Here is a 17,379-nt window from a genome sequence, read left to right as displayed (position 1 = left end):
TATGGCCCAGTGGCATTTGTGACCTAACAGCTTTTCAAGATGTGTTATAGCACCACCTTTCCAGCCGGTGTTAATTGAAGTACTGTCAGCTCCAAGTACTAAACATGATTCAGTAAGATTATATTGTTGCAGCAAATTATAAACACCTTCAGCAATCTTTTTAGCTGGCTTATCTGAATGAGTATGTGCATTTGGAGTAAAATGACCAAGATATCGACCACCAGGTTCTATAGTCACAGTAATGTGTTGCTCTTTGATAATAATAGGATGTAGCTGTCCATTTGAATCATTTATCATCGCTCTTGTTGAATCTTTTCCTCCATCAAAGTAAATGCCAATATTATCTGCTTTTGGAAGATTGAAATGGTCATTATTCTTTGCTACTACCATGACTTTTTTTCTCGCTCTCATTAACTTAGAAGGATCACAAGCAAGGTAAGAGTATTCAGGGGTGAGAAATCCTGCTTCAATTAAATCTTGCAGATAACTTGTAGCAATTGCTGCAGTTGCAGCAGGTGAAATCCCAAATCTATAAAATAAAACTAGTTTATATTTATTTTTATTAATTCATCATCCTAACTTTTGCTGCTCAACAAAATAATAATCTATATGATTACCTTATACTAGCCATTGCTGTGTTTTTTATTGACATAGTGTTTTTTCGTGACTTCTTTTCTAAAAATCGTGTTACAAGGAAAGCATAGACACCTAATTTATCCTTTAAAAGCCTTTCAACCAACAATTTAATTTCATTGTCTTGTTTTAAAGTAAAGTTAACATTAACTGGATTATAGTTGTCATTGAGAGAAATATCAGGAGAAATATTTTTTTGATATTCTTCATGTAATTCTATATCTTGTTTTTCTGTGACCTAAAACCAAACTTTTACAAATTTTATTTTTGTTTTATATGTATATGTGTATATATATATATATATATATATATATATATATATATATATATTTATATATACATATATATATATACATTTATATATATACACATATATACATATATGTATATATATATATATATATATGTATATATACATATATATATATATACACATACATATATATATATATATGTATATACATATACACATATATATATATATACATATTTATATACATATGTATATATACATATATATATATATATTTATATATATACATGCATATATATACGTTGTATATATATACATATGTATATATATACATATATATATATATATTTATATATATACATGCATATATATACGCTGTATACATATATACATATATATATATATATACATATATATATATAATATATATATATATATATATATATATATATATATATATATATATATATATATATATATATATATATATATATATATATATATATATATATATATATATATATATATATATAATTTGCTATATAAACAAAGAAAATATTTATTATTATGAAATTATATTTACCTCAAAGGATGCTTGATCATCTTGTAGTTTTTTCATTCTTTTCTCATAAGCTTTTTCGTCACTGATTTTTCTCTTATATTTTTTTCTAAGTTTTGTTGTTTCAATCTTATCAGCATGTCCCATCTGCATGTCAGACTTTTCGCCTGTCTTATTTCTTTGACTGTATAACCACCTGAGCTCCATAGTTGGAATTTTTTTAGAAAAAATACAGGTGCAAATTATATGTGCTTTACTTTTACAATTTTGGGGAGAAGAACACCCAGACAGATCATGTTCACACAGAAGTATCTTATGAGGACATGTTATGAGGTCCATTAGCTTATCTAACTTCAATAGAAGTTCTTCTTTTACTTTTGCCTTAGTTCTTCCCCATTCAACGTTTTCTACTTTCTCCCAAAGGGTTTTAATTCTATAATAAAGCGATTTCTCACCAATAATAACTGGCTGTTGAAACTTAACATTTGCTTTTCTCCATTGAGCAAGAACAAACAGAATCAGATCGCTAGCAAGATCTTTGTTAGAATATGTATTATGGTGTAGATTGCATGTTATGCTTTTTTGTTCTTTTAGTAAAATTCCTTTTTGAATAACTGCTCTGTTTGTAGGCAGCTCACTAGGAATAAAATCTTTTCCAGGTCCAATAAAATCTGAAATTGCAGTGGTGGATGATCTAGTCTTAACTTTCGACATTTATAAATATCTCGATTAAATAACTAATAACAAATAAAATAGTAACTGACTACGATCTTGTATAAAGTTTTATACAGCGGAGAGCCAAGTGAAAATATATTTTAAAATTAATTCGGCGCTGCGCTTATTAGGCACTAGTCAATTTTAGGTCGTTTAGGTTGAAAATTTGATTACTTAAAAAATTTTTATTACAAGATGTTTAGGACTATTATACAGACAGTATTATGAAAAGAACAAATTATTTGGTGTACGTCCTAATGAGAAAATCAATTTTTAAAGGGGATCAGGGCAACTCTTTCCCTTCCCCTTGCCCCCTTTTATTTATAAAAAAAAAATTATACTATTAAAAAAAAAATCAAATTTAAGATACGTATTCAAAAATTCAATAAAAAATATCTTGGCGTTCAAAAGATATGACCATATAAAGTAAAAATAGTCAAAGTGTTGCTAAATTTAATATGTATGTATGTATATGCTTTAGTTAAAAATCTAACATATTTATTATTTATTTGCATTCAAACTAGCATAATTAATATAGTTAACATGCTAAACAAACCAAGGGATCATTTCTCTTCAAGAAAACTTATTTGTGTTTGTTGTGGTGATAAGAACTTAAAATGTACTGAACTTGTAACTGGAAATCCTTTACTAATTTTGATTCAACTGTATGCCAACACAAACTATACTCCGACACTGCTTTCCAACCCTATTGGGTTATGTCCAAGCTGTAAGATTTACTTGTACTCTGCTAAAAAAGGAGAATCTTTATCACTGGTTACTTTAGAGAGGTGGTTGCTCACATCAGAGAGAATAAAATTACTCCCAAGATTTAAAGGTAATACTTGTACTTACTTATGCATATAATAAAAGCTGTAGGTAACATGAATAAACATTTTTTTATATAAATAAATATAGGTGATACAGTGTCTACATGTAATTGCCCGCTCTGTATCATGTCAAAAGATAAATCCAAATCTATAAACCTTCAGGTAATTTATAAAGAAGTCATATATGTAGTTCAGTTATTTACGTTTAAAACATTTATAAAATTATAATTTTTATAATAGTTTAAATAAATATATTTTAAATAAGTATAGTTTTTTTTAATTAGGATGTATTAAACATGTATATTAATGAACCTGGTATACCAAAGGAGGTTATAGATAAAATTTGTTGTACTTGTTATCAGAGAATTGGATCTGGAATTCGACATCCCTGTAGTAAAAGAGACATTGTACAGAACCTAAAAATACTGCTAATGTCAACAGGTAAGAGCTTAATTATAGCTTTTTCTAAACCTAAACTATGTAATCCTAAAACATATTTACAAATTTTTAGGTTTAAAAACATTTGAGCAAGTACTTAGCAAATCTCTGAAAGAAGTTCAACAATTTAAAAATATTGAGTTAGACAACACTGTTACATTGTCGACTGGAGGAACTCCTTTAAGTCTGCAGATTGGGAAAAAACCAACTCTTAAAACTATCTCTACCCAGACTTTCTATAATATCAAAAGAAAGTATAATATGTCAGACTGTACTATTGATTCAATAGCAATGGAATTAAGAAAAGATTTTGGTAGATTAGGTGTGGAATCTAATTCTTCCAAAAAAGTTAGGTATTTTGTCACATGCTCTAGATAACTATTACTCAGTGGAAAAAGTGGAATTTTTATCCAATAATAAAGTTAAAGAAATTAAAACTATTTAAACTGTCATTAAAGATCTAGTGTACGTCAAAGATCCAATATCTCTAGTTAATCATATTTGCACTGCTAGGGGACTAGAAATCGATAATATTATTATTCGTGTAGGAATAGACAGTGGCCAAGGATCTTTAAAAGTTATTATGAATGTTTTTAACAGAGAAGTAAATTATGACTCCTAAGAAACCAAGAATACTGGAGTGAACAAAGTTATAGTATTGGCTTTTGCCAAAAATGTTTGCGAAAGCCACACAAATCTTCAAATTCTTATAGAAAAAACAAAGCTAAATGATTTAAAGTTTTACCTTGCTGCAGATCTTAAATTACTCAACATAGTTTTGGGTTTGTCAGGACATGGCGGAAAATATTCATGTTTATTTTGTGATGGTGATAAAATAAATCTTGGAGAACTGAGAACCTTTAATATGCTAAAAAACATGTATAAAAACTTTGCTGAAAGTGGATTTAAAAAAAGCTCTATGCAACTCTACAAAAATGTTATATATCCATGTCTCCTGGTTGAGTCTGGAGAGATGTATGTGCTTGATTTAATCCCTCCTCCAGAACTTCATTTACTGATGAAGATTATAACAGAGATTTCAAATGTCTTGTGTAAAGAACCTGATGTTGCTCTCTGGTTAAAAAAACATGGAGTTATTTGGCATGGGTATAATGGAGGTGGACTAGATGGTAGAAATGCAAACAAAATACGGAGGCTTTTGCCAAATTTGGAAAAATTTATCTTAGATAATTTTACTTCTTACCATCCAGTTGTTGAACTGTTAAAGTCTTTTTCTACAGGTAAATTTTAAATTTACTTATTTTTACAAAGTATTTATATATTAAAGGTATATTATAACTAAAAAATAAATATTTATTGAATCAAAAGCAATTTCTCACAAATGACACTAAAATTTACATTTAGTAGTAAACATGTGTTTCGGAATGAAACTCCATGACGGTTATGCTGATGCCATTGCAGCATATATAAGGAAGTTGAAGGTAAAAGTTATGTATAAACAACTCATACATTTAAAAATAAAGTTTTAATTTTTGTGTGTATTAAGTGGCATTTTTTAAAAATATTAATTTAGGAAAACCAAGAGTATGTGAAGACTACATTCAACCACAATCTTTCTATGGGATGGAAAGGTCATATAATTGAACACCATCTTGTCATGTTTTTAAATAGAACTAAGCTGCCATTAGGAGTATTTTCTGAGCAATGTTCTGAATCTGTTTATCATAATATGTTGAAAACACTGAGCAGATTCTCGACTTCAGAGTTCAGAGAGAACCATGCAGAGCTTCTTAGAAAGGCAATAGTTGAATATTCAAGTCATAGAATTTAGATTCTTTCTTTGCTATTGATTACATAAATTATAAGTATCTATATTATATATATATATATATATACATAAATTATATATATATATATATATATATATATATATATATATATATATATATATATATATATATATATATATATATATATATATATATATATATATATATATATATATATATATATATTATATATATACAACAGATGATTTTATATTATGCCATAAAATATAATTATATATTTAAAATTATGTTATACAATGTTATACAATAATATTGCAGATTAGGTTTTTTTATATCATGAATATTACACTATATTTTAATGTAAAATGAACTTAATTTTTTTTTAGTTTTTCTTTAAATAGTCATATCTTTTGAAAACCAAGATATTTTTTATTGAATTTTTGATTATGTATCTGAAGTTTGATTTTTTTTAAGATGGATTAATTTTTTTTTTAAATAAATAAAAGGGGGCAAGGGGCGGGGGAAAAGGTTGCCCTGATCCCCTTTAAAAATTGATTTTCTCATTAGGACGTACACCAAATAATTTGTTCTTTTCATAATATTGTCTGTATAATAGTCCTTAACATCTTGTAATCAAATTTTTTTAAGTAATCAAATTTTCAACCTAAACGACCTAGAATTGACTAGTGTAGGAGAGTTCATTACATAAAAACGGATTTTATTTTTTTTATAATAATTTAAGTTTTTTTCATTTAATAATGTGTAAATATGAAAATTTGGGTATCAAGACGTTTTCTGATCAAAAAGTGGTCCATAACAAACCTACCTTGAAATTAAATTTTACATAGGAATACACCTTTTCTTAAGCTTGAATTTTATTTTTTTCAAAAACATATAAATCTCACTGTACCCTATTGCACAAGATTCTTAAACATAAAACTTAAAGTTGTGAAAGTCGCATAGTTTCATTTTCTACATATCGTCGCATTTGCTTGACAAACTGATCCGAGAATAGTTTTGAGTAAATTGATGTCAAAAATTGTTCCTGCCATAAAAATTTATTAGTACTGATAATATTTTTCACCCATGATAACATAAGCATTTGCCTTTAGTATCACTATTTGTAGCTAAAAAATGTTTTACTCTTCATTGAAAAATAAATAATCCCAAAATGCAGTTAGAACCTTGTCATAGTGAAATAGTCATATCTTCACTATGACAAGGTTCTAACTGTGACTATAAAGGTAGTTAGAAAAATTTTCTTTAAATTTTGTGATTGAAGTAGTTAACTACTTTTAAACTTTGTAAATGAAACAATAGTATAATAAACAGTAATTACCATATTGTCTTACCCGTTATATTATATTTAATAACCATTACATTATGGCTTAAAAGCTAAAAGCTTTTTATCATTTTAAGTCATAGGTTCATTTCAATCATGGATAAATAATTTTGGCACAGCAATTTTAGAAAAAGGAATTATTTGTAGTTAAATAGCTTTGCTGTTAAACAATAGTCCTTGAAGTCTTGTGGATTCATTTGAATAACATATTAAAAATGATAAAGATTTTTTCTGATAACTTGTTTGAGGGTCCTTATTGATCCAAGTGGGCTAAAAAAACCAGTTATTTTTGTAAGCTTTTTAATTTAAATATGTGCATTGATCCACTTTCTGGATACATAAATGTAAGTATTTTGTAATAACACGAATATTTGGAGTAATATGAATAACTAGGAAGTAAGTATTTTGTAATGTAACTCACTATTTGATATTATAATGTTCCGATTTGAGGAATGCAGCAGTCAGACCAAGTAACTAAGTTTCTCATGTCGCTTTTCCTCTATTACAACATCCAATATCTTGCAAAAAGCACTAGAAAAATGCTTCCTCTGCCACAACATCCAATATCTTGCAAAAAGTACTAGAAAAATGCTTGTCGGTATTGTCCACCTTTGATTTAGTCCATAATGCTCAGTATTGTTGCTTGATTGTTGTATAATATGCTGCCAAGTTAGTGGCAAAAAAAATCTTTTTCTCCTAAAGAATAGCTTCATTTGCAACATTACTATCCTAATTTACAGTATTTTGAAAAATCTTTTGAAATCATTTTAAAAATCTTTTTTTTTTATAACATCGCTAATAAACATTTTATTACAAATCATTCAATATTTTTAATATCACTAATTTAAATGATGTAATAAATTAAAATTATATTATTTTGTTCATCAATTATATTCAAAATTAAAAATTCATTAACTGACCATTAGAGATAAGTGATGGGTAATAAACATGCATGACTGACCGTTGGGGGCTAGACACAGTTGAACATCCTTACATTGACTGACAATTAAGGATATGTGCAGCAAAATGTATTTATATCGACTAACAGTATGTTTGTGAGAAGACGGAATTGTCATTATTAAATTTTAAAAGTGTTTTTTAAAAAAGATTTTAACGCTGATAGAAACCAGTACTTTTTATTGTGCAATGTAACATAAAAAAGATTTGTAAAAAATAGTGAATTTTAGCATTTAGTAATTTTTTTTTCCAATGAATGTCAAACTTTACGTTGACAACGCCAACACTATAAATTGATATTGCAACTAATTTTATATAATTTTTGATGATCATGAAATTTTCTATCATCATTTAACTGAAAAAAATATGGAATAGTCTGCAGTTAGGGTTTACCCTAACCTGTTAGTTGGAACCTTGTCAAACTAAATCTACATATAGAACTTTGGTACATTGGTAATTTACTTATTTCACGCTAGTTTGCAGTAAATTTTAGTTTGTAAAGTGTTTTGTTTGTCATGATACAAATAATCTAATAAAGCCATAATCTCAATTTTGGAAAAAATCTCAATAAGAACCTTGTCAATATAACAAGACGATATCAGCCCGATATATATTAATATTTATATATATATATATATTTATATATATATTTATATGTATATATATATATATATATATATATATATATATATATATATATATATATATATATGTATATATATATATATATATATGTATATATATATATATATATATATATATATATATATATATATATATATATATATATATATATATATATATATATATATATATATATATATATATATATATATATAAAGAAGCCTTAGATGTTGTCTGAAAGTTTTTTCCATATTTTGTTGACAAAAAGTAAAAATTAAAATGCAAGACCTGAATTTTTTTTTTTTAATAATGATAGACTGCCTGCCCCAACCAAACCCTCAGTCGATGTAGCAGCACTCCCTTGCGGGTCAGGCTATTTGTCAGTCGATGTAGCAGCACTCCCTTGCGAGTCAGGCTATTTGTCAGTCGATGTAGCAGCACTCCCTTGCGAGTCAGGCTATAAGATAGTCGATGTAGCAACACTCCGCGCATGATTTACAGTAAAAAAAGTAAAAACATTTTATTAAAAAAAATAAAAATAAAAACATTTTATTAAAAAAAAAAAAAAAATTAAAACATTGTTTATATTGTTAAAAACATTCAGAATGTTTTTAAAAACATTCAGAATGTTTTTAAAAACATTCAGAATGTTTTTAAAAACATTCTGGTCAATTAAATTTGCGTTTTTGTGGGTTTTTTATATAACAATTAATTTGTAATTAAATTAATGGTTTTGACTTTCGTCCAACACGAAAATGTTGGACGAAAGTAAAAAGTAATTAAAAGTGACGTATGTGTTGGCGTAAGAATCACTTTTTTCCTTCCGCTCTTCCCAAAGCCAACAAACTATAGATCTATATATATATATATATATATATATATATATATATATATATATATATATATATATATATATATATATATATATATATATATATATATATCATAACATATATTTAACTGCTATAAATTATAACACTGAAAAAATTTTTTAAAAGAAAATGCACATTATGTGCCTTGCAGTAGTTAATTGAGTATAGCATCCAATAAACTTTGCTTATCCTCAAATTATGCTTCTATTTTTTCATCAACTTTAACACCTTATCTTATTCTAAATAACCAAAACTTTAACACCTTATCTTATCCTAAATAACCAAAACTTTATAATATCTTATTACCAGAATCCATTTCAGTCTCTGTTTACCCTACTTTCCTCTCTTCATGAACTTTCCTTGTGCTTCCCAACTATCTCTTGTGCACTGGTGCTTATAACCAGTACAAACACAAGCTAACAAACATGTTTTTATAAACACAGAAACACTTTACAACAGTCTAAATTTCTTATAAAAAAATATTTTTTTCACATTCATTTTTTAATTATTTATTTCTGCATTTATCCTATACAATTAACTTTTTTCTGTTTCCTATATTTTCTTATTTTCATAAACCTATACAATTAACTTATTTTCTGTTTTTTTTTGAAAATTATGGAATAACATTATTAATGATAAACTAAAGGTAAAAATTAAACTTCTTAAACCTTGTCTTTCCAATGTCGTATTTTGTTACTATTCTCTTTAAGGGTATTTTCAAATTTTTGTAATTCATGTTTCACATCTATTTCTTTACTTCGTAGGTCTCCTTCTTCTTTATCAGTTGCTTCAAATACCCGCTTAGCCTCTTCTAATTTCTTCTGCATTTCTTTTATACGCTCCTAAAATAAAATTACAAAGTTTAGAACAAAAGTACAATATAACGAAAACTGTGTATAGTGATAAAGGTACCATTTTGAAAAAGTTTTTTTTTGGAATCTCAATATCAAGTTATAAAGCACAAAATAAAAAAGCAGAAAAAAATAACTAAATAAAGATGACAAAACTAAAGAAAGAAAAAATTATTAATTACCTGTCCTTCCTGAGCAGCATTTAAGACCTCAGTAGCATCATCTTCAAGCTTTTTTAATTCAACCTAATAAAACAACTTAAAATTTAATAAATTCCTTCTTGTTCATTCTAGCAGTAGCTTGAAATATGAAACCAGGTATTAATTTAAAGTAGCATATACATAGCATATACATACATATAGCATATACATACATATACATCCCCTGGAAAATTCAAAAAAAAAGATCGGCAAAAAATTGCTGAACTAAAAGCGTTTTAGGTTGCACCAGGTCAGCAAAAAATTTAGAAACAGGATTTGACAAACCAACGAAATGCAAATATTTAGCATAAAACGCAGAATTTACAAATATTTTTTTTAAACATTGGACGTATGCTTAAAATTTGAAAAAAAAAAACCGCAGCATTTTACCATTAATTACTTAACAAAATTCATTTTAAAAACACATTAAAACCAACAACTCATTTAACTAAATAAAATTAAATTTTTTTTTTAATGTTGTATTTTTAAAATCAATTTGTTCTGAATTTATAAAAAAAAAGTTTGATTTGTTTTTTTTGTTTTTTAATAATTCTGTTTAGAATTTAAATAAAATATTATTTTACTTTTTTATCATTTTTATCTTAATTATTTTATTTAAAATTTTAGTAAAGCGTTTGCATAACCATTTTTAATTTATTTAAAATAGTAAATAAATTAAGTTTTAAAATTCTGAGGTTGGCATTGCTGAATGCCGACCCTAATTCCAAGGGTTGTAAACACATATATACATATATATATATATATATATATATATATATATATATATATATATATATATATATATATATATATATATATATAGACACACACACACACACACACACACACACACACACACACACACACACACACACACACACACACACACACACACACACATATATACATGCATGCATGCCAACATATATAGAGACACACGCATATATACTTAAAGTAACTTTATGTATGTAAATTCTAGACACACAAATAAATAAAAAAGTAAAAAACTTTACCTGTTCAATGTTAAGAAGGGCCGCAGTGTTTTCCTTAATTTCTTTTTCTATACTTTCAACTTTTTCCTCTGCTTTTTTTAAATTTCTATCAAATAAAATTATTTAAAAAATCAATATAACCTGATTTCTGCATATAATTTCATAAATTTATGCGGTAGTGGTGTAGCGGTAGAGCGCTCGCTTCATAAGCGAGAGGTTCTGAGTTCGATCCCCACCACGTCCCTGGTAGTACCGCGCTCAACTTGTTTCTCCGCGCAGCGGCCTTGTTCGTCAAGTTTCGTGTTTCGGAGTTATAGAGTTGAGAGAGGGTTGTAACTACAATTAAGTAGCCTCCTCGTTTGTAGTGGCCTTCTAGGCCTTGGGGAGGTAAATTAACAAAAAAAAAAAAAAAAAAAAAAAAAAAAAAAAAAAAATTAAACAAGTTTTAAATATAAAATAAAAACTAACTTAATAATTGAAGTTTAGTTATAGAAACTTAAAATTATTAATACCAAAATCTGGGAGACTTATTTTTAAAATTGCAAAGAAATTTGATAAGTTGTTATTTTAGTGAAATGAATAAATTTTGTAAATATACAAAATTCTACAGGAAACTTATTTTAATTATTTTTAAAATGAGAAAAACTTAAAACTGTGCAAACTACGACAAGCATAATGGTATTCGTGTCAAAGTGACATGAACCTTCTAATTCAAAAAATGGTAAAAAAAAAAAAATTCTCTTGTTTTTACACTAACAAGAGAGTTTAAAGCATCTTTAAATGTCCATATACCAAAAAGACATTATATGAAAAAAATTTTAATTTTATTATTTTTGAAAAACAGTTAAAACTTAAACAACCAGTTTTTTTAAAAAGTTATAAATAATTTTAAATTGAAAGTTCATTAAGATTAAATTCGTAAAAAAATGTTGATAACATTTGAATGAGTTTGCTACATTTGTTACAGAACTATTACCAAAAAGGCTTGCTAATAAATTTTTCTAAATCTATTATTTCCAAAAGTACAGTTAGAGGATTGAAACCTGTTTTACAAAAAATAGGTGAATTGGAATAAATATATATATATATACATATATATATATATATATATATATATATATATATATATATATATATAAAATATATATGTATATATATAATATATATAATATATATATATAGATATATATATATATATATATATATATTCATGTGTTTATTGGAATCTTTGAAAATCAAAGAATAATACCCATCAATACTGAGATCCAACAATGAAACAATGAAATTCAAATTAGTCTCACAATGAGCAAGTAAGTCTGTTGAATTTAAGGTAAAATTCAACAGATAAAAAGTTACTTTCAAGCTACTTTTTATAAAAGATAAATTGAAACAATTAGGTGATAGTGATGGTTTTTTTATGTTTAATATTTTTACGTGCTTTAGTCATATTTTAAGTTATTTGAGAATAGAGACGCACAAATAGCACAAACAAAAGGTACACCACTTATGCACAAATGATGTTTTGTAACTTCAGTTATACTTATACACTAAATTTTGTAACTTCAGTTATACCTATACACTAAATTTAATAATCATCTGTTAAAAAGCATATTTTAAATTATTTTATTGTTTTACTTTCTAAAAGCTATACACATAAAACATTTGAACTTATGATATGGTGCGTGCAAGCCTCTATTGATATCCCTTGTGTTGCAAGAACTAATTTTAATATTAAAAAAATATATATTTATACATTTAAAATAAGTCAATAAAAAAAAGTGCAAAAAGTTATATTAAAAACATTTAAAAAAAAAGCTAACCTAGATGCATTTTTAATGGCAACAGATGCTTTTGTTTTCTTTTGGGTAACTTCATCAATAAGTTTACTCAATGAGTCCAATTTACTCTAAGTCAAAAATAAATTTACTAAAAACCTTATTTATACTTTGTCTAAAATAAAAGACAACAACAGAAAGCAGAAATAAAAAATTAAGCACTAACCTGTTGACCGCTTAACTTTGATTTACCAATATCCATTATCTTTTTATGTAAACTGAACATATAGAAAAATTAATATAAAATTTAGCTCAAAAAGAAAAAAGAAAAATTTTTTGCCCGTTATTTAAAGATTTGAAAAACAAAAACATTAAAATAAGGTAAGTGACAAAATATATGGGAGATATAGATAAAAATTATAAACAAGAAACAAATATACTTAAAAATATATATAAAAACTCTGAAATACTGGAATGAACTATAACCTTTGAACCTCTTTTTCAATTTTTCCAGATATCTCTGCTGCTTTAGTATATGCTAGAATAAATATAAATAATTATAATTCTTAAAATTTATTTATTATATATATACACACATATATATATATATATATATATATATATATATATATATATATATATATATATATATATTTATATATATACAGTGGTGGCTCAAAAAATTAGAGCCACCCAACATTTTTACAAATTTTCATATTCTGAAGCTGATTTTCCCTATATTTTGTAATAAGTTAAATTTACAACTATTTATTTTGGGAATATAGGATATAAATAATAGTAAATGACAAAAATATAGAAGTGTAACGTATATTTAGGAAAAATAAATAAGATATACAAAATATTGTACACAAAATCACTAATACTTAGTGTGGCCACCTTTTGCAGCAATTACGGCTTCAACTCTTCTGGTCATACTTTTGATGAGGTTTTGACAATTTTTTTTTATTTCCTCGCTGTGGTGCCAAACATTTATTAATTTTTCAATCAAATCTCTTTTATTTGTAATAAGATTTTTACTTATATCCCTTTTTAACAATTCCCATAAATTTTCTATGGGATTTAGGTCAGGCGAATTTCCTGGCTGAGGTAATACATGGATTTTTTTAGCCTCTAAAAACTTTGTTACAGTTTTTGCCTTATGGCATGGAGCAGAGTCGCGCTGGAAGGTAAAGTTCCCATTCGGATACCACTCCATCGCTTGAGGAATCATTCTTTCCTTCAAGACTTGGATGTACTGGTCCTGCCGCATTGTATTTTTTACAATGTATAACCTTCCAGTACCCTGGCTACTAATGACTGACCAGACCATAATTTTTAGCGGGTGCTTCACCCTCTCCACAAGACAATCTTCATTGAACATTTCACCTGTCCTTCTTCGAACGAAATTGGTTTTATCCATTAGAATTTCCAATGTGGATTCATCTGAGAAGCAAACCTAAAATTTTCAAAATTGGGGTAATATTTTTGATGAAATACTTATATTCTTTTTTTTTAATATGGTATTTGTTTAAATTTTAATGTGTTTATGAAGAAAAACTGAGTACTTACTCTTTCCCAATCATCAGTGGTAAAATGGCGATGATTTTTAGCCCATTGGAGACGTTTATCCTTCATTGCCTGTGTGAGCCTTGGTTTTTTGGCTGGTCTACAGGCCTTAAACCCCTGCTCCGCCATTCTTCTCCGAAGTGTTGCAAAGTATATTGTTATACCTTCATTGTTTATGATTTCCTTAAGCACTTTTTTCGATTTTCTCCTATTTTCTATCACAATATCCCTTATTTTTCTTTCGGTGCGAGGCGTTGTAATTCGAATTTGTCCACAATTTTTTCTTTTATTCAATTTTAGTGATTGATTATTGTCCAGTTTTCTTTTAATCCTATCGACTGTTGCTCTGGAAACATTCACACACTTGGCAATTTGCCTGTTGGAATGATTTCCACTCGACAAATATCCTTGAATAAGCCCTAGTTTTGTGGGAGAAATATCTTTCTCTTTGCCCATACCTTAAAAACACCAATTATTTTAAAAAACAGCAAAATTTACCTAAATATGATAAAAAAGTTGTAAAATAATGATAACTTACTTGTAAATAGAATATATAATAAGTGTTGAATAGTAAAATAAACAAATTTTGGTGTAAAAATATAAAATCAACAAATAAAAACCGCCAGAAACACAACTATCGCCCAGTACAACATGTGCTAAAATATGACATCTTCTGCAATAATGCAACTAACTTCACTCTAAACCGCTCAATAGTGTTGTCATTGTAAAAATATGTTCAAAACAAAGTAATTAACAATGCGAAATGACAAAAACTGGACATCCGTATGTATTTTAATTAATTTCATAGTTGAAACTCAAATATTGTCTAAATTTCGAGGTGGCTCTAATTTTTTGAGCCACCACTGTATATGTTTTTTTTTTCTTTAATTCATTTTTATGCTTTTCATTAAAGGTCTCTATTACTCTTTACTTTGATCTATCAATTTTTATATGATCCATAGCAAAAGTTGAAAACCTGCATCTCTGACAGCTTTTAATGATACAGTGCCTATTGATGTAGCTACTCTGTTATTTATACCAAATCTTGATGCTGATAAGCATTAAAATTACATTTAAGGTGTTTAGAGTTTGTTTATTTGGTTTATAAAAATTGTTTTTATAAACATTTTCAAAATTATCTGATTCTAACTCTATATTATGTTGAGATAATTTATCACAATACTGTACAGTCTGAATTATAACTCTTATTGCTTTGATCTGCTTTCTTTGATAATTCTTTTTTTGTTTTAATGCTTCTTTTCTATCTACCAACCTATTTACATAGCACTTTTAGAACCAATTTTATTCCTCTGTGATTTTAAAAATTGAAGTTTAATAACATGAATTTTGTTTTCCAGAGAACATTTGCAAACCAATATGAAGATTCTGGTTGCAGCCATCACAGTTTGCTTCTTCACACTATTTTTTTGAACATTTACACCTTGCGACATCAAACAGTTTATCTAAGATCTTTTTATGGTCAGAAATTTGTAAAAAAATACCTTAAATTATTGCAATTTAGGATCATAAATTGACCTGACAGTGATCAAATAGAGATACTTTAAGAAAATGATTTTATTTAGAAAGCGTTTAAGATGTGCAACATAAAATCAGCTAAAGTATGCCCAAACAACTTATTTATGATAAAATTAATATTTTCAAGTTCAAAATTACCTGACTAAACATAAAACGAAGTTCCTCTACCTAATGCCAGAGAATATGCTTTCATCCATTAATTAATGATTTTTTTTTTACTCTTTTATCAGTGATAATAGGTATAAGTGAATTAGCTTTATGCCATAGATATTTTACTGAGGACCACAATTTTTGAGAAGTTTGCTATAAACTTGTGTCATTTTCTTCAATCCTACTAAGAAAGAGATCAAACTTAAAACATCTCCTAAAGTCAGTAGTTCTGACTCTAATAAAGTTTTTCCTGTACCAATAAGCTTTGTTAACTTCTAACTTTATCAAGAGTTTTGTGAGCCATTGTCTACAACTTTGCACTTATTTCTATAGCATGTATACATATTTTATTTTAAATATTTTTATTTTGAAATAAACAATTGTTAAAATTGCAATTTTTGTCCAAATTTAGCTTACAAAAAAAAAAAAAAAATTACTGAACAACATAATTGGTACGATTTTGCCTAACTACTATAAACCCATTATTATGGTAAAAAATACCTTAAATTATTGCAATTTAGGATCATAAATTGACCTGACAGTGATCAAATAGAGATACTTTAAGATAGTGATTTTATTTAGAAAGCGTTTAAGATGATATGCAACATAAAATCAGCTAAAGTATGCCCAAACAACTTATTTATGATAAAATTAATATTTTCAAGTTCAAAATTACCTGACTAAACATAAAATGTAAAAACAAAGAAAACCAATACTCAGTATCATATAGTCAAGGACATAAAAAAAAATGGCTGAGCCTAAATTCAAAAACTTTTGAAAAATGACCCACCCTACTATATATATATATATATATATATATATATATATATATATATATATATATATATATATATATATATATATATATATATATATATATTTATAGTAGGGTTATATATATATAAGTTTTGCAATCAAATATATTTGAGTTAATTTGCCTCTTGCGTGTGTATATATATATATAAATATATATATATATATATATATATATATATATATATATATATATATATATATATATATATATATATACACACACACACTGTGTATGTGTACTACTATGTACCCACATAAGGTATTGTAAAAATGAGAAAAATTACTTTTATTGTGAATTGCTATTTCTTTCTCTAGTTTAGCCTCATGTTGAGCATCAGGTTTTGCAGCTTTTAAATCACAACTTAATTGTTGCACCCTTAACAGTTGTTCTTTTTCCTGAGCACTTAGCGCCTAAGAAAACAAGAAATTTAGTCATTTCATAGTAGTAGAAGTTTTAACATTTTGCTACCAGAAATAAATAATCCAATTGGTTTTCTTTAAATAACAATGCAAAAACAAAAAA

The 17,379-nt window shown here is 26.3% G+C and overlaps 5 protein-coding genes across 5 annotated transcripts in view; 2 read left to right on the top strand and 3 right to left on the bottom strand.

Moving 5' to 3' along the window:
- The window catches only part of LOC100209077 (structural maintenance of chromosomes protein 4), a 91,948-nt gene that overhangs the window by 23,469 nt on the left and 51,100 nt on the right, over nt 1-17,379 (bottom strand). The window contains exons 22-28 of the mRNA XM_065788492.1: nt 17,141-17,267; nt 13,275-13,326; nt 13,015-13,066; nt 12,834-12,919; nt 11,035-11,119; nt 10,004-10,066; nt 9,639-9,812 (exon numbers count right to left, since the gene is read on the bottom strand). Coding sequence (XP_065644564.1) covers nt 9,639-9,812; nt 10,004-10,066; nt 11,035-11,119; nt 12,834-12,919; nt 13,015-13,066; nt 13,275-13,326; nt 17,141-17,267 — 639 coding nt within the window. The remainder of the gene's footprint in view (nt 1-9,638; nt 9,813-10,003; nt 10,067-11,034; nt 11,120-12,833; nt 12,920-13,014; nt 13,067-13,274; nt 13,327-17,140; nt 17,268-17,379) is intronic.
- Nucleotides 614-2,159, bottom strand: LOC136075043 (uncharacterized). Its single transcript, XM_065787266.1, has 2 exons — nt 1,470-2,159; nt 614-871 (listed from the first exon to the last, which is right to left on the bottom strand). Exons 1-2 carry the CDS (start codon nt 2,157-2,159, stop codon nt 614-616), a joined length of 948 nt encoding a protein of 315 aa, XP_065643338.1.
- LOC124809426 (uncharacterized) lies at nt 3,033-3,947 on the top strand. Its single transcript, XM_065788495.1, has 3 exons — nt 3,033-3,148; nt 3,271-3,427; nt 3,498-3,947. The coding sequence occupies exons 1-3, from the start codon at nt 3,113-3,115 to the stop codon at nt 3,800-3,802; spliced, it is 498 nt and encodes a 165-aa protein (XP_065644567.1). The 5' UTR covers nt 3,033-3,112; the 3' UTR covers nt 3,803-3,947.
- LOC124809692 (uncharacterized) lies at nt 4,050-5,246 on the top strand. Its single transcript, XM_065788496.1, has 3 exons — nt 4,050-4,665; nt 4,790-4,866; nt 4,959-5,246. The coding sequence occupies exons 1-3, from the start codon at nt 4,290-4,292 to the stop codon at nt 5,214-5,216; spliced, it is 711 nt and encodes a 236-aa protein (XP_065644568.1). The 5' UTR covers nt 4,050-4,289; the 3' UTR covers nt 5,217-5,246.
- Nucleotides 13,556-14,857, bottom strand: LOC136075411 (uncharacterized). Its single transcript, XM_065788494.1, has 3 exons — nt 14,358-14,857; nt 14,111-14,244; nt 13,556-13,834 (listed from the first exon to the last, which is right to left on the bottom strand). The coding sequence occupies exons 1-3, from the start codon at nt 14,808-14,810 to the stop codon at nt 13,666-13,668; spliced, it is 756 nt and encodes a 251-aa protein (XP_065644566.1). The 5' UTR covers nt 14,811-14,857; the 3' UTR covers nt 13,556-13,665.

The sequence above is a fragment of the Hydra vulgaris genome, chromosome 01, assembly GCF_038396675.1.
Source record: "Hydra vulgaris chromosome 01, alternate assembly HydraT2T_AEP".
NCBI lineage: Eukaryota > Metazoa > Cnidaria > Hydrozoa > Anthoathecata > Hydridae > Hydra > Hydra vulgaris.
Note: the sequence above shows the minus strand (reverse complement) of the source record. Positions and strands in the feature narration are given on the sequence as shown.

Bases quoted from the DNA above. Each gene is read 5' to 3' on its own strand.
- LOC136075043 (XM_065787266.1), bottom strand. From the start codon at position 2,159: ATGTCGAAAGTTAAGACTAGATCATCCACCACTGCAATTTCAGATTTT. The intron at 872-1,469 runs GTAAATATAATT...GTTTGGTTTTAG, and splicing joins ATGATCAAGCATCCTTTGAG to GTCACAGAAAAACAAGATAT.
- LOC124809426 (XM_065788495.1), top strand. From the start codon at position 3,113: ATGTCAAAAGATAAATCCAAATCTATAAACCTTCAG. The intron at 3,149-3,270 runs GTAATTTATAAA...TTTTTTAATTAG, and splicing joins CCAAATCTATAAACCTTCAG to GATGTATTAAACATGTATAT. The intron at 3,428-3,497 runs GTAAGAGCTTAA...ACAAATTTTTAG, and splicing joins AATACTGCTAATGTCAACAG to GTTTAAAAACATTTGAGCAA.
- LOC124809692 (XM_065788496.1), top strand. From the start codon at position 4,290: ATGCTAAAAAACATGTATAAAAACTTTGCTGAAAGTGGATTTAAAAAA. The intron at 4,666-4,789 runs GTAAATTTTAAA...ATTTACATTTAG, and splicing joins GTTAAAGTCTTTTTCTACAG to TAGTAAACATGTGTTTCGGA. The intron at 4,867-4,958 runs GTAAAAGTTATG...ATATTAATTTAG, and splicing joins CATATATAAGGAAGTTGAAG to GAAAACCAAGAGTATGTGAA.
- LOC136075411 (XM_065788494.1), bottom strand. From the start codon at position 14,810: ATGGGCAAAGAGAAAGATATTTCTCCCACAAAACTAGGGCTTATTCAA. The intron at 14,245-14,357 runs GTAAGTACTCAG...TGAAAATTTTAG, and splicing joins CCACTGATGATTGGGAAAGA to GTTTGCTTCTCAGATGAATC. The intron at 13,835-14,110 runs GTCAGTCATTAG...ATTGTTAAAAAG, and splicing joins CCGCTAAAAATTATGGTCTG to GGATATAAGTAAAAATCTTA.